At 75.8% G+C, this 23,146-nt stretch overlaps 2 protein-coding genes across 4 annotated transcripts; one reads left to right on the forward strand and one right to left on the reverse strand.

Moving 5' to 3' along the window:
• The first annotated feature begins 752 nt into the window (after nt 1–752).
• LOC135327212 (ankyrin repeat domain-containing protein 50-like) lies at nt 753–7,681 on the forward strand. Its single transcript, XM_064505325.1, has 4 exons — nt 753–834; nt 2,438–2,989; nt 3,084–3,313; nt 4,213–7,681. The coding sequence occupies exons 2-4, from the start codon at nt 2,586–2,588 to the stop codon at nt 7,287–7,289; spliced, it is 3,711 nt and encodes a 1,236-aa protein (XP_064361395.1). The 5' UTR covers nt 753–834; nt 2,438–2,585; the 3' UTR covers nt 7,290–7,681.
• A 1,311-nt stretch (nt 7,682–8,992) lies between these two features.
• FHIP1B (FHF complex subunit HOOK interacting protein 1B) lies at nt 8,993–22,131 on the reverse strand. 3 transcript variants are annotated; one of them, XM_064505327.1, is made up of 13 exons: nt 22,024–22,131; nt 20,650–20,695; nt 15,165–15,478; nt 14,459–15,061; nt 13,746–13,856; nt 13,556–13,642; nt 13,162–13,329; nt 12,990–13,069; nt 12,734–12,903; nt 11,506–12,567; nt 11,188–11,366; nt 10,440–10,602; nt 8,993–9,844 (listed from the first exon to the last, which is right to left on the reverse strand). In XM_064505327.1, exons 3-13 carry the CDS (start codon nt 15,300–15,302, stop codon nt 9,549–9,551), a joined length of 3,057 nt encoding a protein of 1,018 aa, XP_064361397.1. In that variant the 5' UTR covers nt 15,303–15,478; nt 20,650–20,695; nt 22,024–22,131; the 3' UTR covers nt 8,993–9,548. The 3 variants fall into 3 exon arrangements, with proteins under 3 accessions (XP_064361397.1, XP_064361396.1, XP_064361398.1); XM_064505326.1 differs by having other exon boundaries at nt 13,746–13,904; XM_064505328.1 differs by lacking the exons at nt 20,650–20,695; nt 22,024–22,131 and adding an exon at nt 18,365–18,499 and having other exon boundaries at nt 13,746–13,904.
• Between the last annotated feature and the right edge of the window lie 1,015 nt (nt 22,132–23,146).

Here is a 23,146-nt window from a genome sequence, read left to right on the forward strand (position 1 = left end):
CCCACACACCCATAGCAGACCCACACATCACCCAGACCCACACACCGACAGACCCACACACTGCCCAGACCCACACACTGCCCAGACCCGCACATCACTGACAGACCCCCACATCACCCAGACCCACATGCCCCGACACACCCGCCCACTGCCCAGACCCACACATCACCCAGACCCACACACCCCTGACAGACCCTCACACTGCCCAGACCCCCACATTGCCCAGACCCCCACACTGCCCAGACCCCCACACTGCCCAGACCCCCACACCGCCTGGACCCACATACCCTGCCAGACCCCCACACTGCCCGGACACCCACACCCCTGACAGACCCCCACGCTGCCCAGACCCACAGGCCCCTGACAGACCCCCACACTGCCCAGACCCACACCCATGACAGACCCACACACCTATGAGAGACCCACACACCGCCTGGACCCCCACACCACCCAGACCCACACCCCTGACAGACCCCCACATCGCCCAGACCCACACGCCGCCCAGACCCACACACGGCCCAGATGCACAAACCCCTGACAGACCCCCCACACCGACACTGCCCAGCCCCCACCCCCCCGGCAGCCCCCCCCACGCCCGCCCCCCACCGCCCCCCTCTCCCGGCGGCCCCGCGGTTCGGGCCGGGGCGGCGGCGGCGGCTGCGGCAGCTCCTAGCGCGGCCGGACCCGACCGGTGCCGCGGAGCCGCCGCCGCCGCCGCTTCCTGTCCCGCCCGGGCGGCGGAAGTGCCCCCCCCCCCCCCCCCCCGCCGCTGCCGCCGCCGCGGGGCGCTGCCGCCGCCGCCGCTGCCGCTCCCGGAGGGCCCCGCCCGGCACGGTAAGAGCTGCGCGCCGCCGCACCCGGCCCCACCGCACCGCGCCGCACCGACCCGCGCCCGAGCCCGAGCCCGAGCCGCCCCTCCCGCCTCCGCGGCCCCGGTCCCGGCCCCGGTCCCGGTCCCGCACCCGGACCGACCCGCGCCCGCCCGGCCGCGCCGCCCCTCCCGGCTCCGCTGTCCCGGCCGCGCCGCCTGTTGCACCGCGGTGCCCCCCCGGCATCGCCCTGCGCCCCCACCGCACCCCCTGCGCCTCCCTCTGCACCCCCTGTGCCCCCTATACCCCCACCTGCGCCCCCCCCGCACCCCCTAGACCCCCACCTGCACCCCCTGCACCCCCCACGGCACCCCTATACCCCCACCTGCGCCCCCCCCGCACCCCCTAAACCCCCACCTGCACCCCTGCGCCCCCCCCGCACCCCCTGTGCCCCCTCTACCCCCACCTGCGCCCCCTCCGCACCCCCTAAACCCCCACCTGCACCCCCCACTGCACGCCCCCCCGCACCCCCTGTGCCCCCTATACCCCTACCTGCACCCCTGTGTGCCCCACTGCACCCCCTATACCCCCACCTGCACCCCCCACTGTGCCCCCTGTGCCCCCTATACCCCCACCTGCACCCCTGCACCCCCTGTGCACCCTACTGCACCCCCTATACCTCCACCTGCACCCCTGTGCGCCCCACTGCACCCCCTATATCCCCACCTGCGCCCCCCACCCCCTTATATCCCCCTGGACCCCCGTACCTCCTGCATCCCACCCTGCCCCGTTCTCACCCATTACGTCCCCCGCGCCGCCCTACATCCCCCCTTTACCCCCTGCATCCCTGCGGCACCTCCTGTGCCCCCCGTAGCCCCCCATGTCCCCTCTGTGCCCCCTGTGTCCCCCCCGCGCCCCAGCCCTCCCCCTCACCCCTCGTGTCCCCCCTGCACCCTCCTGCTGCGTCCCCCCTCCCCCTGTGCCCCTGTGCCGCCCTGCCCCATCGTGCCCCCTGGGCCCTGCACCGGGACCCCGATCCCTGCCCCACACCCGCCCGCCCGCCGTGGGGTGGTGCCGGGGGCCCGGGGCAGCCCCCCCCGCGCAGTCCCGCTCCCACGTGCAGCGGCGCCCCGAAGCCCTGCCGCGCGCGCTCCCGGGACGGGGCCGGGCCCCCGCTGAGCCCCCCACCGCTCGTGACACGCGGGGCCGCGCTGGGGCTGCCCGCCCTTCGCCCGGGCCGGGCGCTGGCCCGGCTCCCGGCGCCGCCTCCCGCCGCCCGGCAAGGGGAAACGGCGAGCGCCAAGGTCCCGCCGGCAAATCCGGCCCCGCGGGGAGCCGCGCCGGCCCGCCCGGCCCGGCGGGCCGCGACTCGCCCAGCCGGCACCCCGGCGCCCGCCGGCACGAGGCCCGGCGCCGCGTGGGCGCAGCGGACCCCGGGCGCTGCCCCGGCCTGCCCGCCCGCCCGCCCCGGCGCCGCGGGCACCAGCGGGTTACTGGGGCCGGCTCCGGCGCAGGGGTGAATCCGCAGCGGCGAGGGCGTGCGCGTCCCGCCCGCGCCTGCCGGGAACGGGAACGGGCACGGGCACGGCGCCGGCGCTGCCCTCCGCTCCGCTCCGCTCTGCCCGCAGGCGCGCCCGGCCCGGGATGCGGCGCGAGCGGCGCGCCGGGGCCCCGCGGCACCGCCGGAGGCCGGGGGCGGGCGCCGGGCGGAGGAGCCCCCCGGCCCGCAGCGCCTGAGCATGCCCCCGCCGCCGTCGCCCCGCGGCCCGGCTCGGCATGGAGGGCGCCGGCAGCCTGCTGCGCGGGAAGCCCTTCTACTGCCGCGAGTGGGCCCTGCAGCGGCTGCGGCAGAGCCTGGAGCGGCGCGGCGGCGGGGCGGGCGGGGTGCTGCTGACCGGCGGCCCCGGCTGCGGCAAGACGGCGCTGTGCACCGAGCTGCTGTGGCCCGCCTCGGAGGCCGGGCGGCGGGCCGGGCTGGGCGCCCGCGCCCTGGGCTGGCACTTCTGCCAGGCGCAGGACGCCGAGACGCTGTCGCCGCGGCGCTTCGTGCTGGGGCTGGCGCGGCAGCTGGAGCGCTGCGGCCTGCTGCCCGGGTACGGCGAGGCCCTGCGGCAGCCCCCGGCCCAGGCCGCCCTGCAGCCCGGCGAGTGCGAGCGGGACCCTGACGAGGCCTTCAAGAGGTGAGAGGCGGCGGGACGCGGTGCCGGCGCCGGGCCCGCGCGCCATCCCCCGCGGCGCCCTCCCACCCCGCCCCGTCCCGTCCCGTCCCCGCAGGGCCGTGCTGCTGCCGCTGCTGGACCTGCCGCCGCCGGCCCGGCCGCTGCTGCTGCTGGTGGACGCCCTGGACGAGGCGGCGGCGCCGGCCGAGGGCGAGCGGAAGCCGTCGGGGCCGAGCGCTACCATCGCCGAGCTGCTGGGGCGGCACCATGCCCTGCTGCCCCCCTGGCTGCTGCTGGTCTGCTCGGCGCGGCGGCACAGCAAGGCCCTCGCCAGGACCTTCACCGGTGCGTGCGGCGCGGCAGTGGGGCCGGGGGCGCCGAGATGGGGCGCGGTGGTGGGGCCACGGGCATCAAGATGGGGCACAGTGGTGGGGCGGGCCAGGGGCGTGGATGCGGGGTGCGGTGGTGGGACCAGGGGCTGGGAGATGGGGTGCAGTGGTGGGGCTGGGTGCACGGAGATGGGGCACAGTGGTGGGGCTGGGGGCTGCAGAGAAGGGGCTCAGTCATGGGGTTGGGGTCTTGGAGACAGGGCTTGGTTATGCGGTGGAGGGCACAAAGACGAGGCTTGGTGTTGGGCCTGGGGGCACGGAGATGGGGTGCAGTGGTGGGGCTGGGGGCTGCAGAGAAGGGGCTCAGTCATGGGGTTGGGGTCTTGGAGACAGGGCTTGGTTATGCGGTGGAGGGCACAAAGACGAGGCTTGGTGTTGGGCCTGGGGGCACGGAGATGGGGTGCAGTGGTGGGGCTGAGGGCGAGGAGGTGGGGCCTAGTGGTGGGGCTGGGGGTGCAGAGATGGGGCTTGCTAGTGGGGCTGGGGGCGTGGAGATGGGACGTGGCAGTGGGACCGGGGCTGAGGAGATGGGGCACGTTGGGCTGGGGCCAAGCAATGAGGCACGGCGTTGGGGCTGGGGGGGGAGATGGAGCGCGGTGGTGGGGCTGGGGGGTGAAGGGCAGGTTGGTGATGGGGCTGGGGATGCAGAGATGGGGCATGGTGGTGGGGCTGGGGGGCGAGGAAATGGGGCGCGGTATTGGGGCTGGGGGCACGGAGATGGGGTGTGCTGGTGAGGCCAAGGAGATGGGGCACGGTGTGGGGGCATGGAGACGGGGCGCAGCGGTGGCGCCGTGGGGCGAAGGCGGGGTGGGGGGCGGGGGGAGGAGACGTCCGAGCGCCCGGCGCTGCCCGCAGGCTTGCGGCGCGTGTGCCTGGACGACCTGCGGAAGGCGGCCATCGTGCGGGACGTGCAGCAGTACATCCTGTGCCGCCTGGACCGGGAGCCCGCCCTGCGCCGGCACCTGACGCGCGAGACCGCCGAGATGCTCAACCAGCTGCACATCAAGAGCAACGGGTGCTTCCTCTACCTGGAGCGGGTGCTGGACGGCGTCGCCGCCGGCTCCATCGTCCTCCGGGAGATCCGGCACATCCCCGGCACCCTCAACGGCCTCTACCTCTGGCTGTGCCAGCGCCTCTTCCCGCGGCCGCTCTTCGCCCGCGCCCAGCCGCTGCTCAACGTGCTGCTGGCCGCCCCGCGGCCCCTGCGCCCCGCCGAGCTGCACCGGGCGCTCTGGGCGCGCCGCGCCGGCCCCGGCCCCGGCCCCGGCCCCGGCTGGGACGACTTCCAGCGGCTCCTGGAGGCCCTCGCCCCGGTGCTGGTGGACGGCCCCGGCGGCACCAAGCTGCTCTTCCACGCCAGCTTCGCCGAGTGGCTGCTGGACGTCAAGTACTGCACGCAGCGGTTCCTGTGCAGCGCGGCCGACGGGCACGTCTCGCTGGCGCTGGGCGCCACGGCCCGGGCGCCCCAGCTGGCCCCCCGCGAGGTGCGCGGGCTGGCGCGGCACTTGCTGCGCGCCGGGCTGGGGCTGGAGCCCTGGCACCTGGCGCTGTGGCTGGTGTGGCACGGGGCGCCGCTGGCCCGCTGCCTGCAGGCCGGCCCGCTGGAGCCCGAGGTGCTGCAGCTGCTGGCGCTGGCGGGCGCCTGCGCGGGCGAGCCGGGGGCGGGCGGCGCCGGGGCCGGCCCCGCGCCCTCGCCGGGCGCGCTGCGCCGGGCGCCGGAGCGCGAGGACTCGGTGCGGGCGCTGCTGGAGAGCGGGGCCAGCGCCAACCAGCGCGACGCCGGCGGCCGGACGCTCCTGGCCGGCGCCGCCCGCAGCGGAGACCACGAGGCGGCCGGGCTGCTGCTGGCGCGGGGCGCCGAGGTGGAGGCGCCCGACCGCGGCGGGCAGACGCCGCTGACGCTGGCCGCCCGCCAGGGCCACGCCAAGGTGCTGCAGTGCCTGCTGAGCCACGGCGCCGGCGTCAACCGCCCCGACCGCCAGGGCTGGACCGCCCTGCGCTCGGCCGCCTGGGGCGGGCACGCCGAGGCCGTGGCCGCGCTGCTGCGGGCGGGCGCCGACGTGGACGGGGCCGACGCCGAGGGGCGCACGGCGCTGCGGGCGGCAGCCTGGGGCGGCCACGAGGACATCGTGCGGACGCTGCTGGCGCACGGCGCCCGGGTCGACCGCGCCGACACCGAGGGCCGCACCGCCCTCATCGCCGCCGCCTACATGGGCCACCGCGAGATCGTGGAGCTGCTGCTGGCGCACGGCGCCGACCCCAACCACGCCGACGCCGACGGGCGCACCGCCCTCTCCGTGGCCGCCCTCTGCGTGCCGGCCAGCCGCGGCCACGGCGAGGTGGTGAGCCTGCTGCTGGAGCGCGGCGCCCGCGTGGGGCAGCGCGACCGCGACGGCCTCACCCCGCTGCTGGTGGCCGCCTACGAGGGCCACGCCGACGTGGCGGAGCTGCTGCTGGAGGGCGGCGCCGACGTGGACGAGGCGGACGGCGCCGGGCGCACGGCGCTGCTGGCGGCCGCCTCCATGGGCCACGGGGCGGTGGTGAGCACGCTGCTGCTGTGGGGGGCCGCCGTGGACCGCGTGGACGAGGAGGGGCGCACGGCGCTGGGCGCGGCGGCGGCGCAGGGCAGCGAGGCCGTGGTGGGCGCGCTGCTGGAGCGGGGGCTGGACGAGAACCGCCGCGACGCCCTGGGCTGGAGCCCGCTGCACCTGGCCGCGCTGGAGGGCCACGCCGGCGCCTGCGCCGCGCTGCTGCGGCACGGCGCCCGCGTGGCCGAGGCCGACCCCGAGGGCCGCCTGCCGCTGCACCTGGCCGCCCAGGAGGGCCACTGCGCCTGCCTCCGCCTGCTGCTGGAGAGCCGCTCGCCCCTGGACCGCCGCGGCCGCGACGGGCGCACCGCCCTGGCCGCCGCCGCCCTGCGGGGCCACCGCCCCGCCGCGGAGCTGCTGCTGCGGCACGGCGCCGACCCCAACCTGCCCGACGCCGAGGGCCGGCCGCTGCTCTACCTGCTGGTGCTGGAGGAGCGCCCGGCGCTGGCGGAGCTGCTGCTGGAGCACGGCGCCGACCCCGAGGGCCGGGACGCCCAGGGGCGCACGGCGCTGCACGTCTGCTGCTGGCAGGGGCAGCTGGAGGCGGCGCGGCTGCTGCTGCGGCACGGGGCCCGGGTGGACGCGCTGGACGCCGAGCGGCGCTCGCCGCTGCACTCGGCGGCCTGGCAGGGCCAGGCGGGCGCCGTGCGGCTGCTGCTGGAGCGGGGCGCCCGCGTGGACCAGGCGTGCAGCCAGGGCGCCACGGCGCTGGGCATCGCCGCGCAGGAGGGCCACGCCGAGGTGGTGCGGGCGCTGCTGGAGCGCGGCGCCGACCCCTGCCACGCCGACAGCTACGGGCGCACGCCCGGCCGCGTGGCCGCCCGCCGGGGCCACGCCGCCATCCTGCGCCTGCTGGAGCGGCACGGGGCCCCGCCGGCGCCCGCCTCGCCGCCCCGCGCCGCCCCGGCCCGCTCCTCCCAGGGCTCCGGCAGCCCCGCGCCCAGCCCGCCCGCCGCCCCCGGCGGGGGCCGCAGCCCGGCCTCCGCCTCGCCGGCCTCCACGGCCGGGCGCTGCCGCTCGCCCGCCTCGGGCGCCTCGCCGCAGAGCTCGCGGGGCTCCTCGGCCGCCACCGCCTCCACGCGCCACTCGCGGGCCACGGCGCAGACGGTGCCGCTCGACAGCCTCGGCTTCACCCAGCGCCTGCAGCAGCACTCGCTGCCGCGCGGCCGCCCCGCCGCCCCCCCGCCGCCGCCGCCCCCCGCCGCCCCCCAGCCCAACGGGCTGCCGCAGCCGCTCATCTCCATCACCACGCTGGACCCCCAGCTGCACCTCAAGCAGGCGCTGAAGCTGCAGTTCGAGGGCCCCACCTGCGGCTACGACTACAAGAAGGAGACGCCGCTCTGAGCGCGTGGGGGGGCGCGCCGTGGGGCGCAGCCGTGGGGTGCATGCCGTGGGGCGCACAGCCCTGCACCACCGCGCTGGCATCGGGGACGCCAGATGCCACCCAGCCGAGGGACGCGGCATGCAGCTATGGGGGTCGCGGTGTGGGGGGCAGCCGGCTCCCCCCAGGCTGCTGCCCCACGGCAGCCCATGGCACCACCGGCTCCTTGGGGGGGGGGGGGGGCGGCACACGTTGAGACCCTGCCTGGGATGGGGCAGAGGGGCTGCCGGGCACTGCCGTGGGGCAGGACGGGGCTGAGCCCGCTGTGGGGCCAGGCCTGCTGTGGGGCGCCCCGGCGGTGCCCCGTGTGCTGCCGCAGCGGTTTGTACGACACGAATAAACGCCAGGAGCTGCCGCAGCCGCCTCCCTCTGCGCCGTGGGGCAGGATGGGGCACGCCGTGGGGCGCACCATGGGGCAGGGTGGGGCGTGCCGTGAGGCAGTGGCTGCACCGCTCTGTGGGGCAGGGCTGTGGGGTGCAGTTTGCAGCGGGGGGGGGCCCAACCTGGTGGGGCCCAGTGCGTCCTGCCCTCAGAGCTGCTGCCCCACTGACCCTGCCCTGTGCCCCCCATCTGCCAGCCCCCACCACCACTCCTGTGCCCCATGGCACCTGCCCCACACCTACAGCCACCCCACACCCCCCACCACCACCCATGTGCCCCATGGCACCTGCACCCCCACTCCTCAGCCCCTCCTGCACCCCACAGCACCTGCCCCACATCTCCCTCCCCCCGCCTCCCAGCCAGGTCTCCACTGCTGTCCCCCTCCCCAGTGCCTCACCCCCACCTGCTCTGCATTCCCCCCCCCCCCGGTCACTGGGGAGACCCTGGTTGGGGGGGGGGGGCAGGGACACAGCGGTGGGACATTTTGTTTTGGGACACTGGGGGGGGGGGGTTGTTTTGGGGTCCCAGTGCCGCACAGACGCTGCTCAGGGGTGCAAGGCCCCAGGCTATGGGGGGGGGGGTCTGGTTTGGGTTTGAGGAACTGCTGAATCCAGCAGCCTGAGGGAGGGGGCAAGGAGGTGACCCCCCCCCCGCCCCCCCGCTCAGACACCCAGCCCACCCAGCAGCAGGCCCGGATCCGCTGGTGCCGTGGGCCCGGCGTGCAGAGCAGCACCCTCACCGCTCGGGGGGGCAGGTCGGGGGCACGCAGCCGGGGGGGGGGGGAAACCACAGGGGCTCGGCTGGGGGCTGCTCGGCCCCGGGGCAGGTCACGGGTGACGCTGGGGCAGGACCGCCCAGGCAGGGAGCAACGGTGCCGCGGGGCTCCGGGACGCGGGGCGGCCACGGGCTGCCCCGGCCCGGGTCACCCTCTGCTCCCCACCCTGTCCCACCCCACCCCACCGCATCCCACCCCACCCCACCCTGCCCCGTCCCGTCCATCCACGGCGCTGGACGAGGGCAGTGCCCAGGCCCTGGGCGTCAGAGAGGCCGACACCAACCGGGAGACGCTCAGGGACAAGGTGCAGGGGACGGCGAAGCCGGGGCCGAGGGGCAGGGGCTCCCCGGGGGCACCGGGGAGAGGCGGAGGGGGCCCCGCGGCACCGGGCGCTGCGCCTGGGCGGGCTGCACCGGCGGCTGCCGCAGCCGCTACCTGCTGCACGGGGTCCTCCGCCGCTGCGAGCCGGCGCCGACCGTCCCCCCGGGCCCCGGCGCGCGAGCCAGGCGCTGCCCTCGACCAGAACCTTTATTACAGAAGGGCTCGTACACAGCACAGACACACGCCGCCCCCCGCATGCACTGCCCCGGCCCCCCGGCCCCCCGCACGCGCCCCCCCGGCAGGTCGGGGCGGGGGGAGCCGCTGGTGTTGCATAGAGAGGAGGCGGGTGGGTGACACCGGGGCCTCGCTGAGCCCCCGCGCCAGGCCAGGGGGGCAGCAGGGCGCCGGGGGGCAGAGCCAGCCTGTCCCAGCGCCGTGCCCCCCCCCCGACGCACCCCAGGCAGGGCCCAGCCCCGAGCGTGGGGCTGCGCAGGGTCCTGCCCTGCCGCCCCCGGTGCAGCGACCCGCACCCACCCCTCCGCCGGGCCGGGTGACCCCCAGGACGGGGGCTGCCCCACAGCCGGCCCCGGGGCAGGGCCGGGCCGGGCTCCGCGCGCGCGGGGACAGGCAGCGGACAGTCTCGTTTGTACATATTGCAACAAGTTCTCAGCAAAACATTCATCCCCAATAAATTAAAAAGGTCCGTGTCCTGGGCGCAATTAAAAAGGCGACTGCCGGGGGGGGGTCACTCCTCGGGGGGCTCCGTGAGGAAGGGCGAAGTGACGGCGTGGGCCTGCGCGATGGCCGCCAGCTCCTTGAGGAACTCGCTGAAGATGACGGCGCAGTAGACAGCGTTCTTGACGCGCAGCGCCTCGCTCTGCTTCTCGGCCGAGCTGCGGAAGAGCGAGGCCCCGGCCAGCGCGTGCATCACCTGCCCTTCCCGCATGTGCTGGAAGGCGAGCTGGGCCGCCTGGCGCGCCCGCGTCGGGCTGTTGGTGTGCCGCAGGATCAGCTCCCCGATGGACGGCTTCCGGCTCTTCACTGCGGGGACACGGCCGTTACCGGCGACAGCCCGGCCCCAGCCGCCGCCCACGCAGTCCCCGGCCCTCCGCGCAAAGCGGCACGCAGCCCCCGGCCCTCCTCGGTGCAGCCCCCGGCCCTCTGTGCAAAGGGGCATGTGGCCCCCGGCCCTCCTCGGTGCAGCCCTCGGCCCTCCATGCAAAGCAGCACGCAGCCCCCGGCCCTCCTCGGTGCAGCCCCCGGCCCTCTGTGCAAAGGGGCATGTGGCCCCCGGCCCTCCTCGGTGCAGCCCTCGGCCCTCCATGCAAAGCAGCACGCGGCCCCCGGCCCTCCTCGGTGCAGCCCCCGGCCCTCCGTGCAAAGCAGCACGCAGCCCCCGGCCCTCCTCGGTGCGGCCCCCGGCCCTCCGTGCAAAGGAGCACGCGGCCCCCGGCCCTCCTCGGTGCGGCCCCCGGCCCTCCTCGGTGCAGCCCCCGGCCCTCCGTGCAAAGCGGCACACGGCCCCCGGCCCTCCTCGGTGCAGCCCCCGGCCCTCTGCACCCCACGACACGCAGCCCCCCTCGGTGCAGCCCCCGCCCCACTCGTGCTCTGCCCCCCGCGGGCTCCCCGGCCCTACCCAGCGTCTCGGAGCGGCGCAGGGAGGGCACCGCGCTCTGCGCCTCCGACCAGTCCAGCTTCCCGCGGGCGATCAGGTACTTCTTGGCCTTGAAGAGCAGCGCCGGGAAGTCCTCCTGGCTGGCGGCGAAGCTTTCGATCTTGTTCTTCACGGAGCCGAGGACCTGCGGGAGCCGGGAGCAGCGTCACGGCGGCCCCCGCGCAGGGCGGGCCAGGGGAGCGTCACCCCACGCGCAGTGGGGCGGCACCGCACGGAGCGCTGCACCGGCTCCCCCGCGCCCCAGGCCGGCCCAACGTCCCAGCAGGCTTCCAGCAACCCCAGCCCAGCCTCGGAGCCACCCAGCCCAGGCCCAGAGCAGCCGGCACCGGGCTCGGGCACGAGCCATGGGGCAGCATCCTGCAGGGAGACGGGGGGAAGACGCCCAGCCCCCCCGAACCCAGGGCGGGACGGGGAAGGGGCGGCAGTGCAAGGGACGGGAGCGTCCGACACGTCCCCAGCCCAGGCGGGACAGGACACCGAAACTCCCCTCCCAGCAGCGAGACCGGCCGGCCGGGCGGCGGGGCCCCACGCGGCTCCCCCCCACCTTGCTCGCGAGCCCAAGGACGGGGGGTCCCTCAGGGGGAGCAGCCCCCAACGCTGCGCGAGCTCCCGGCGGGAGGAATTGCCCTGGGCGGCTGGGAGCAGCGCTGCTGGCAGGCACCAGCCCCAGGCAAGGCCCGACCCCCCCCGCCGGCCCCCCCGGCGCTACCTGCAGCAGGGACTTGACGCTGGGCTGGAAGACCATGTTGGTGTTGAGCAGGAAGGAGCGCAGCAGGGGCTGCGGGTAGCAGGCCAGCTGGGCCACCAGCCCCGTCAGCAGGAAGTTCACGTAGAGCGAGTTGTGCAGCATGTTCTCCAGCTTGCTGAACAGCACGGTCACGAAGGGGCCTGCGCGGGGACAGGGGGTGGGCGCCCATGGGGACACGGCCACCCGCCCCTGCAGGGGCGTCTCGCCCCCCCCCCCCCCCCCGCAGCGCATCGCTCCAGCCCCGGCTCCGTCCTGGCCGCGAGTCCCGGCGGCTCTCACCTGTGAAGGGCTGGCTGGGCGGCTGCCCCGGCGTCCGCGGGGGGCTGGCGACGATCAGCGACAGCGGGTCGGGCGCCCGGGGCAGCGCCCGCGCCGAGGCCTCCCCGGGGCCGGCCGGAGCCTCGCTGTCGGGAAGGGAGGCGAAGCTCTCGTAGGCCTCCTCCTCCTCTGGGCACAGCGGGGCGTCGGGCGAGCGGGGCGGCTCCTCCGGGCCGGGCGCCGCCGCGCTCCCGTTCTTCATCTCGGCCTCGATGGCGCGCAGCTCCTCCGTGAACCTCTCGATGCTGACGCCGGCCCCGTTGGGCTCGGCCGGCACCTTGGCCAGCAGCTCGTCTAGCAGCGAATCCACCGACTGCAGCGGCTCCCAGCCCGGGGGCTGCCGGCGGGCCGGGGCGGCAGCGGGCTCCGGGGGGGCCCCGTTCTGCGCCAGCGGCACCCGGCGCTCCAGCTCGGGGGGCCCCTCGCCCTCGCCCCGGGGGCTTCTGCGCACCTTCTTCACGGCCACGTCCCCCTCGGGCCGGCTCGGCTCCGCCAGCCCGTGGGCCCCGTTCACCAGGGTCCCCGAGTCCGGGGCGTCGGGGCTGGGCAGGCCCGCGCGGGGCTCGCCACCGCCGGGGGCCCCCGCCGGCCCCTCCGGAGCCCCCTCCTCCGGCAGGCCCCGCTTTTTAGTCCGCGGGGTGGGGGGCCCCGGGGGCCGCGGGGCGCCGAAGCAGTCGGGCCCAAGCGGGAGGGTGCCGTCGGGCGCCGGGGCCGGGCCGCCGGCGCTGGGCTCCTCCCCGTCGTAGGGGGCCGACCAGACGCGGCAGGCCCAGACGCAGCGGTCGATGCTGAGCCGCGCGTCCCGCAGGTACTCCAGGTAGTTCCTGTCCAGCTCCGACACCTCCTCCCACCTGGCTGCCCGGTGGCCGGGGCTGCCGGACGGCGTGCCGGGCGAGCGCGGCGCGGGGCCGGCCGCCTCGGGGCCGAAGCTCTGCTGGCGCATGAAGAAGGAGAGGCGGGACGGGGTGGAGGGCTTCGGCACCGTCACCACGGAGGACGTGTCCACGTTGGGGCTGCCGTGGCCTGCGGGCGACGGGAGGGAAGGGGCCGTCAGGGCGGAGCAGGGCCGGGGAAGGCGGCAACCGGCGCTCCGCGGCCTGGGGGTGCCCCACCGGGGCCCAGCCCCGCGGCCCAGCGAGCCCCCGCGGCCGGCGCGGGGCAGCACGCAGCAGCGGGCCGGGCGCCGTACCCTTGGACCAGGCCGCGTGCTCCTCCTCGCGCTCCGGCGGGGGCAGGCTCTCGGGGCGGCAGCACCGCGGGATGAGGGACAGGAACTTGGCGGCCGTCTTGCCGTAGATGTCCAGGTCCCTGACGGCCCGCTTCTGGCTGAGCATGACGTGGCTGCAGGGCAGCAGGTACCTGCGGGGAGGCGCGGGGCTGCGGGCGCGGACGGGGGCGAGACGCGGCCGGGGAGCGCAGCCGGCGCGCGCCGCGGGGCCGCTTACCTGAGCACCAGCTGCAGCATGACGTCCTCGCAGTTGAGGCTGAGCAGGGTCCGGAAGAGGCTCAGGGACACCATGCAGAGCTGGGGGGAGAAAGGCGGTGAGGGAGCTGCCCGCACCCCCGGCAGCCCCGCGGCGGGGCCCCCGCAGCCGGCGGCAGCCCAGCGCCTCTCACCCGCGAGTTGCTGTTGATGCGGCCCACGAGGGTGTCGAGGATGGTGCTGTTGTCGTGCCGATGCAGGAGCACGAAGCGCAGGAAGGTCTTGAGCAGGGCCGTCTCGCTGACGCTGCGCAGGAACAGGTCCAGGTAGGCCGTGCTGGCGATCATCTCCTCGATGGAGGTCTGCAGGCGACGGCAGCTCAGCGCGGGGCTGGGACCACGCGGAGCACCCCGGGCACCCTGCGGGGCCCCCCGCCTGCCCCACGCAGGCAAACACGAGCAGGAAAGATCCCCGCGAGGCACCCCGAGCACGGATGAGCAGACACGGGGGCATCGGTGAGGAGAGGGGCCACCGCGCCACGCAGGGAGCCCGGGGCATCTCCCCACCCTGCTCCTCAGCAGCCCCTACCTTGTGCAGCGCCGGCCCCATGACGGGCACGAGGAAGCCGTTATGGACGTAGTCCACCAGCTGCTTCTGGACAAGGGGGTGGGCGACCTGCGGAGCACAGGCCGTCAGAGCAGGGCCGGGCCGGGCCGGGCCAGAGCGCGGCCCCCCAGCCCAGCGGGACGCAACGGAGCGGGAGCCGCCGCAGCCTGACCTGGATGACGGCGTTGCAGAACTCCAGCGAGTTCATGAAGAGGACGAGCGAGGAGACGCCGATCCAGTCCTCGCGGCGCAGGAAGTGCCAGTCGTCCCCCCTCACCTCGATCTTGCGGGGCAGAGAGGAGTACAGGGCGCTCAGGCCCGTGGCCAGGACCTGGGGACACAGGCACTGAGCAACGCCGCGCGGACCCGCAGCCGGCAGGGCCAGGACACGGGGCCCCAGCTCCGGCAGCGGGAGCACGGACCCCCCGGAGCCCCACGGCCCGCTGTGCCACCATCCCTCGGGCAGGACGGCGTCTCCCGGACCTGCTTTCCCTGCCCACCAGGAGCCGGCGGCACAGGGACCGTGCCCCTCGGGCCCCCCGCGAGCCCCAAGGCCGCCCCAGCTCAAAGCAGGGGAGCTCTGCTTAGAAGCTAGGCTCTCCGTCCCCTGCTGTCCCCGGGGAGCCAGTCCCTGCCCATCCCCAACCTGCCGCCAAGCACAGCATCTCCGGGACCTCCCTGCTCCAAGGGCACAGAGCTCCCCGGCCACGAGGGCGGGATCTTCCGTCCTGCGGCTCCTGACCAAACAAGCGCAACCCTGCATCTGCAGCGCAGGCCGGGGACCGCCCGGGCCCCACTGCCGTCACCGTGCCGGGGAGCGACGCATCGGGTCGGGTCAGGCCAGCCCTGCCACCCCGCACGGCCCCGCGCCGCCTCAAGCCTTACCGGGCAGAAGTAGGAGTTATCGGTGATGGACTTGGCCACGGCGTGATTGCTGGCGGACATGGCCATGATGAGCAGCAGCGCGTCCCTGGCCTGCTGCCCAAGGACGCCCTCGTGGTGGATGAAGGGGATCAGGAGGGAGAATATGATGAGGTTGGCGGGGCCCTGGTCCGTGTGGCTGTGGAAGAAGAGCTCCAGGATGGAGGGCTCCTTGGCCACGGAGACGCAGAGCTGGTTGAGCAGCAGGACGAGGCTGTTCTCCAGCAGGGACGAGGTGGGCTCGGCGCACAGGCTCAGCAGCCGCAGCAGGGGCGTGAGCACGGGCTTGTGCTGCAGCAGGGGCTGCCGCGCCTGGCTGATGAGCATCTCGTAGAGCTTGAGCTGCTCCACTTTGCGCTCCTCCGTGAGGTCTCCCTGCAGGTGCCAGCACAGCAGGCGCTCCAGCAGGTTCTCCGACACCACGAACTCCAGGATGGGCCCCATGGCCGACTCGCCGCGCGGCCGGTCCTCCGCCAGCAGGTTCAGCATCTGGTAGGTGTTGTTGCGCACGGCGCTGAGGTCGTCGGGGGCCGGCTTGGAGCCTCGCTTCTCCAGGATCCGCAGCACCTGGGCAGAGCGGCGCTGAGCACCACGGCGGGGGGAAGGCGGTGGGGAGCAGCCCCGCTCCGGGCTCCTCCCGTCCGCCCAGCCCCGCGACCGCCCGGCTCACCTGGGACCAGTGGTTCTTGAAGACCATGAGGCAGGTCTCGGGGTCGGCCGTAACGGGGCTCTGCAGGCTGACGCTGCGGGGGGCCCTGTGCCCTGCCGCCCGGGGGTTCAGCTTGCTGAGCCAGCTCATCCTCTCCATGGGGAGGGCGGAGGCCCGGAGGCGGGCGGGGAGCCGAGGGGACGGGTCACGGGCAGCGGCGGGGCGCCCCGCCGACGGGGCCTGATCCGAGCGCTGGCTGGGGGAGCCGCGGGGGCACGGCGGGGCGGCCGGTCCGCGGGGCCCCGCACTCCATGCTGCTGCCACCCCGGCCTGGGCTGCGGGGAGAGAGCGGAGCTCAGGGGGGGACGCGGGCGCTCCCGGGGCCCCCCCGCCCCGCCGGACCCACGGAGGCAGGGAGGAGCACCCACACGCTGCAGCGGCCCAGCACCCCGGGAACGGGGCGACAGCGGGAGGGCAGGGCAGCCGCAGAGCCCGTGCCACGTGCCAGCAGGGAGGTGGGGACATGCAGCATCGCCCCGCGCCAACGTGTCCATCCTGCGAGGCCGCCGGCACGCGAGCGTTTGTCTTGGAAGCGCCAGGAAGGGGGAAGGCTCCCGGCCAAGGAGCAGCCAGCGCTCTCTGACCAGCCGGGGTTCCCTGCCGAAGGGAACAAGCCGCTGCTTGTCCGAGGCCAGACGCGCAGACAGCTGGAGGCAGCCCGGCACGCGCCCTGCCGTCCCAGGCCCGGAGCTGCCCCGCGGCCCTGAGCATCCCACGTTACCCGCCCGGGAAGAGGGAGAGAGGCAGCTGCTCCCGGCGCGGGGGCTCCTCAGGTCCCCCTGCCACGGGGCATCCCCGCACGCCCGCCTCCCCGACCGCGGTGGGCCCGGAGGGGAGGGGAGGGGAGGGGAGGGCCGGCTGGGCTGGACCGCAGCCAGGCCAGCGGCAGGAGCATCCCCAGCGGCGCGGGGGCGGGCGCTGCCGGCCAGCCACCTCCCGGGTGAGGAAGACCACGGGACCCCTCGGGATGGCGGCGCGAGGGGCCGCGGGGCCGACCCCGCCAGGCAGGTCAGGTGGGGACACGCTGCCAGGCAGGGCTGTCCCCAGAGCCGGGCGGGCAGGAAACAGGCAGCGGGGAGCAGCGGCGGCGGGACGGGGCAGAGCGAGCCCGCCGTCACATACCTCCGCGGGCCGGGACCGCGGGCGGCAGCTGCCAGGTCTTGCACAAGAGCCGGCGGCAGGAGCCAAAAGCCGACGGCTTCGCCCCAGAGGCAAGGCGCGGGCTCTGGCAAGCGGCGCCGACCCCGCTGCAGCTTCCCTGAGCCCCTGCGCCAGGGCCAGCAGCTCGTCCAGGCTGCGGTCCAGGCGGCGCGGGGACCTCCTGGCCGGAGCCCGGGGCACGCAGGGCCGCCGGGAGGTGGGGACGGGGAAGAGGAAGTGCGAGGGCGCCGGGGCAGGAGGAGGCTCTTGGCCGCGGGCCCTGCCTCCACACCCGGCTCCGCACTTTGCACCCGGGGAGCCGGCTCGGCACGCAGCAGCGCTCGGCAGGGCGCCGCGCCAAGGCCGCGGGACGGGCGCCGCGTCAGGGCGAGGGGCCGGCTGCCCAGCCGGGACGTCGCTCCGCCAACACCGGGAGCCCCGCTCCCAACGGGGAGCCCTGCGCAGCGCTGCAGCGGTGACGCCAGGCCTCCACGCCCACGCACGGACCCCCGCATCTCCCGTCTCCGCTCGCCCGCCCGGCCCGGCCCGGCCCTTCTGGGGTCTCCCAGCTCGGCCAGCACGTCCACCCGCCCTCCCCAGCAGCTCGGGGGGAAGCTCTCGCCCTCGCCCCAGGCCCACGAGGCGGCAAAGCCCCGGGAGCGCCGTCCCGCGCAGCGCTCCTGCCGCCCGCCTCTCCCCGGCACACCCTCCCCGCGCCAGGAAGCCGGGATGGCGGCGAGCCCGCGGCAGCAGGCTGTCATCCGAACCGCAGTCGCTATCTTGGGAGGCGCGAACAGCCTGGGATAATCTCGTCCTCAGCCCGCTGGGCTGGGAGAGGCCCCGCCTGGAGCCCTGCTCCAGCTCCCCAGCACCACGGTCCCGAGCCAGGCACGGGCAGAGGAGGGAGGCAGCGAGCGGGGCAACACCTTGCAGCGGCAAAGCGGGGCAGACGCTGCTCCCCGCCCCACCGCGGGCAGGGGCCGCGGGTCTGAGCGGCGCGAGGGCAGCCCCTGCCAGGACAAGGGTGCTGCAGCCGAAAGGAGGGCGAAGGCAGAGCAGCAGCTCTCCTGCGGCTCCCCGAGGTCTCTGGGAGCGGGCGGGACGGACCTGCGCAGCGCGACGCAGCTGCGGGCACGGCGCGGGCGAACGGCGAGGCTCGAGGCCCGGCCTGGCCCCCCAGAGCTGCAAAACCGGGTCCCGCAGAAGCGGCCGGCGCGGCAGAGCGGGACCGCGGCTCAGCACGCCCAGCAGCACGAGGCTGCTAGCGGGGCACAGCCGTCCTCCCCGGCGCAGGAGCCGACGGCCCGGACAGCCACCGGGGAAGGGCAGCCTGCCCGGCGAGCTCCCGTAAGCAGCCGGAGTTTGGGCAGGGAACGTGGGGAGATCACACCCGGGAGGCTCTTCTGCGCCGGAGCCGGACCCGAGGGAGGAACCGGGTGAACACGGTGGAAGGCAGCTTAGGGCAGAGCAGCGTGGAAACGCAGCTCGCCGTCCCCGAGGGACGCGAACGGCACAGCGAGCGGGGCCAGCGGCAGGCGGCAGCCAGGAGCCGGAGGGAAGCTGGCAGGGGGGATCCCGCGGGGCCGAGCGCAGCCAGGGAAAGCGGTGAAAGCAGCAAGCGGTTCCTCAAAGCGAAGTCGGTGTCGCAAACGCGCTCACCCCGCCGCGCCCGCGTCCCGAGCTCCCCGCAGCGGCCGGGCACCGGGGCACGCGGCGCCCCACGAGCTCCCGCCCGCGCCGCGCAGACGGTGCGGCACGACTGCGAGGAGCCGCCAGGGCTATTTATAGAGCCCCCTCCTCGCCCCGCGCCCGCCGCCGGCACGCGGGACCCGGCGCAGGGCTCTGAGCGGCGCACGGAAAGCTTGACAGCTCGGAAAGTCCGTGCCACAGCCCCGGCGCCGTGAGTCACAGCTGCTGCGCTCCCGGCAGCCCGACCCGCCAGAAATAACCCCGCCGCTGCCGGGACGGCTGCCCCGGAGCGGGGCCGGGCCAGGCGCGCGTGCCGAGCGCGCTGTGCAAACCTGCAGCCTTGCAGGCACCGGTGCGAAGCTCGTGCGAGTCACATCGGCCAGGAGAAGGACCGCCCGAGGGCACCGGGGGCTGCTTCGGGAGACGCCGGGGACGGGCACGGCCGAGGAGGGCACGGAGGCCAGAAAGAGCTCACCGCAGCGCAGGAGTTGGCCTGGGGGGAAACGAGAGCGGCTATTAAAGCAAGCCCGAACCACAAAGGGAAAAGGGAGAAGAGGAAGCCAACAGCAGCAGACCGGGAGCAGCAGGACTGGTAGAGAGCCGACACGGGACTGGGAAGGATGATTCCCAGGCAGCCGTCCTGAGGACTTTGCAAACGCGTTAAGAATGAACGGAACAAGTCCACGGCGAGCTGAACATAACGTTGTCAGCAATAACGCAGGAGGAGGCAGATGTATTCCCTGCATGTATTTTAGGAACCAGCCAGATGTATTTATATCACACAACGACAAGCTCCCCATTCCGACATGGGTGAAGTTTTGCTGCAGTTACTATAGTTAGACCTCGCGAAAAACCAACACATCCAGACATCCTGCACCAGAGTTTTAAAGAGCAAGTCAAGAAACCACCAGCCTGCCTGTGCTGTGCCGCAGGAGAAACGGGGCTTTAAGGCAACGCCGGGGGGCCGAGCCGGGCCGTGCACACAGCCCCGGACCCGCCCGGGACGTCTGCTGCAGGGACAATGCAGACAGTCCAACCTGAGGTTCCGGAAAACAGATCGTTTTGGACTAAAACTCTCCCTGATGAGACTAGAGGTTTGCTGGAGAAAGACAACAGGGCGCACATGAGACACCGCTTCCTGGAAGACTTCTGACTTGGTATCACACGGTATTTCGATTAAGAAACGCCGTGAAACCTGCCTGGGGCACAGGACAGGGACCGACACGTGCCAAGGGAGATGCCACGCGGGACCGTCGGCAGCAGCGCCGGCCGGGCAGGGTGTCGAGGGCCGCGTCCTTCTCACCGCCAGCCCCCCATGATGCCTCCACGGCCAACAAACCGTGCAGACGGTGGAGGAGAAACCAACCCCGGGACGGGGCCAGGGAGAGCCCTGCGGATGCCCCGCCGGTGCCAGCGCAAGGACAAGGCCCCACGGCAGCCCGGGGGCCCTGGAAGAGGCTGCGCCCGCAGCGAGGCCCACACGCGCTGCAGCCGGCACGCTGGGATGCTGCCCGGAGCGGGGTGGAAGCGTTCACCGGCACGTGGGACACGCGGAGCGGAGCCGGCGGCACCCCACGCGGAGGAACGGCCCGAGCCACGGCGGCAGCCCCTTCGCCGGGTCAGCAGCGGTCCGTGCGGTCACGGCGGCTCCGAGCCCAGCTCCGGCCACCCAAGCAACGGCAGCGCAGGACAACGAGAGCCGACGGGAGGGCAGGCACCGCGGGGGAAACGGGGACGCGGCCGTGCCGCACCGCGCTTCCAAGGGCAGCGATGCTCGGGACGTGGCCTGCCGGCCTCGGTCCCCTTATCTGCGAAAGCCTCCGGCTCGGCCGCACGAGGACAGAGTCCAGCCCCGTCAGCCGGGGGACGAGGAGGTTTCCAGGAACGCCGGCTCCCAGGACAGCCCGGACCCGCGGCCCTTGGCAGCCTCACCCCGGGCACTGCCAGCGCGGCACGGGGCACCGGTGCAGCCATCGTTTGTCCCAGAGCAGGGAGGCGGCAACGGGACAACCTGGAGCCAGGCGCTTCCCGCAAAGCCAGCGTTATGGAGCAATCCCGGACAGCAAGGAGCGGGCCTGGCGCGGCAGCTCCCGCGCAGCACAGCAGCTTTGGGCAGGGGCTGCCGAGTGCCCCATCCCAGACGCGGAGCCGGAAGGCGGCGAGTCCCGGCGGAGCGAGGACAACGCTGCTGTTAAACAGCTCCTCCGCAGCACGGCCCAGCGAGGGACCAGCAAGTCCAGGGCTGGAGGAACGCTTCGATTTTGAGCTCCGTTTGCAGTGCAAAAAACTGGACACGAGAACGAGATTAACCTCCAGGCCCCGAGGTGCTCCGGGGCCAAGCGAGCAGCCCCACGGTGACCTCTGACGAGCCGTCGCGCAGGGGCCGCTCCGGGGCCGCGCCGCAGACAGCCGGTTCCCACCGCCGAGCACCCGCCGTCGGCCGGGCCCCACACGAGGCCACGGCAGAGGGGCAGGAGCCAGCGCGATGCCCTCGCCCGCAAGCACACCGCTAACCGGGTCGCTACGTGGCCCCGGGCCGGGCCCCCAACCCCAGCCCGCGCAGGGCACCGGCAGCGCCCCACGCCCCACGGCGCGCCCCACACCGAGAGCCTCCTACCTGCGATTCGGTGGTGGGGTCCGGTCCCGTCCCGTCAGCGCCGCAGCTGGGGGAGAGGAAGGGGGGTCACCGCAGAGCCGGGCCGAACCGGGGCCGAGCCGGCACCCCCGGGCCTGTGGACCGGCACCGGCAGCTCTGCCGCCAGAGGGGACGGGGGGGAGTGGGGCACCCCGGGGTGGGCTCGCCCGGGCCCAGGCACGCGGCACCAGCCTGACCGGGGCCCGCAGGGTGACGTGATGCCCCCAGGGCCCGCACGTGGGGCACCCGAAATGTGACACCCCCGGGACCCACATGTGGGGCACCCCTAGGTCCCACACATGCAGCACCCCACACGGGACACCCCCAGGGCCCACATGTGGGGCACCCAATACATGACACCCCCAGGGCCCCACATGTGGGGCACCCGACATGTGACACCCCCGGGACCCACATGTGGGGCACACCTACGTCCCACACATGCAGCACCCCACACGGGACACCCCCAGGCCCCACATGTGGGGCACCCCACACAGGACCCTGCACATGGGGCACCCCACAGGGGACACCCCACACGGGACCCTGCACATGGGGCACCCCACAGGGGACACTCCCAGGCCCCATATGTGGGGAACCACACATGGGACCCTGCACGTGGGGCGCCCCACATGGAACACCCCTGGGCCCCACACAGCACCCTGCATGTGGGGCACCCCACACGGGACACCCCCAGGGCCCCGCACCCAAGGGGACCCACCCGGGACACCCCCGGCCCCACGCGTGGGGCACCCCATATGGGACACCCCCAGGCCTCACGCATGGGTCACCCCCCCGGGACACCCCCGGACACGGGGCAACCGCCCAGGACGCCCCACAGCCCCGCACCCCACCCGGGACACCCACGCGGGACACCCCGGCCCCGCACCCGGGGGCCCCCCCGGGACACCCCCGGGGTCACCGCCCGCGGCACCCGAACCGGGCCCCCCCCCCCCGCCCCGGGGGACCCCCCGGGCCTGCACCCGCGGCCCGGACCCGGGCCGCCCACGCGGGGCCCCGCGGGCCGCAGCAGGGCCCGGCGCGGCCGCCCCGGACGCGGGGCCCAGGACGCGGCGCCCCGGCAGCCGCGGGCCCGGCGCGGGCGGCACAAGGGCACCGGGCGCGGCAGCGCCGCTGCGGCCCGGCCCGGCCCCCGCCGCGCCCTGCCCCGGCTGCGGGGGCGGCCCCGCCGGGCCCGGGCACCGCGTCCCCGGGCACCTTGCACCAGGGCCCGCCGGGCAGCGGCACCGGGCACCCGCCGGGGCCCGCGGCGCCCAGGCCGGGCTCCTCCCGCCGCAGCCCCCGCCCGCGGCCCGGCCCCGGCCCCGGCCCCCGCGCAGCGCCGCCACCGCCGCCGCTCACCGGCCGCCTCCCGCGCGGGCCCCGCGCGCCCGCCGCCATCTTCCCGCCGCCGCCGCCCGCCGCCCGCCGCCGCCGCCGCCGCCGCCGCGCCGGCCCCGCCCCGACCGCCCGGGCCCCGCCCCCGCCGCGCAGGCCCCGCCCCCGCGCCCGCACACCTCCGCCGCGCGCAGGCCACGCCCCCGCCCCGCCGGCCACGCCCCCGCCGCCGCGCCCGAGCCCAGGGGCGGGGCCACCCCGCTGCCGTCGCCGTGGGGAGAGCGCGGATTGGCTGAGCCGCGCGGGGGCGGGGCCCCGGGGCGGGGCCAGGTGGGGCTGCGGCGGGCGGGCACCGGGCACCAGGCACCGGGCAGCGGGCACCGGGCACAGCCCTGCATGGGGTAACGGATACAGCCCTGCACCGGGCACTGTGCAGCAGGTACCGGGCACCAGGTCCCGGCACAGCCCTGCACCGGGCACCGGGCACCGGGCACCGGGCATCAGGTCCCGGGCACCGCCCTGCACCGGGCACCATCCCCGCACCAGGCAGCGGGAACTGCCCCCGCAGTGGCCACAGCCCGTGCACCAGCCACCCGGCATCACCCCCGCAGCAGCACGGGGAACTGCCGGGGCACCGGGCACTGCCCCTGCACCGAGCACTGGGCACCGGGCAACGGCGCTGCCCCGGCACCCGGCACCACCCTGCACTGAGCACGGGGCGCCGGATGTCGGGTCCCGAGAGCCGGGCAGTGCCTCTGCGCTGGGCCTGGGCACCGGGTGTGGGGCGCGAGGGCCTGGGCACGGCCCCCGCCCCTGCTCGGGGGGGCGGGTACCGCTGCAGACACCGGGCCTGGGCACTGCCCCCGCACCGGGCGCTGGGCACCCGCTGCCCGGCCCCGGCACCACTGCCCCCCGCACGCCCTGCACGGCCCCGGTGCCGGTGGGCCGAGCTCTGCCTCCGGCGCGGCTCCTCGCACGGCGCCCGGCTCCGGCACAGCCCCGCGCCCCCCGGGGCCGGCAGCCGCCCCCGGGGACCGGCACTGCTCAGGGCCGCGCTGCTGGCGCGCTGAGCCGTCCCCGGGGCCGCCGTTGCCAGGAGGCTGCCCGTGCTGGCGGAGCCGCCCAGCCGCAGCCGCCCGGGCCCGGG

The sequence above is a fragment of the Dromaius novaehollandiae genome, chromosome 1, assembly GCF_036370855.1.
Source record: "Dromaius novaehollandiae isolate bDroNov1 chromosome 1, bDroNov1.hap1, whole genome shotgun sequence".
NCBI lineage: Eukaryota > Metazoa > Chordata > Aves > Casuariiformes > Dromaiidae > Dromaius > Dromaius novaehollandiae.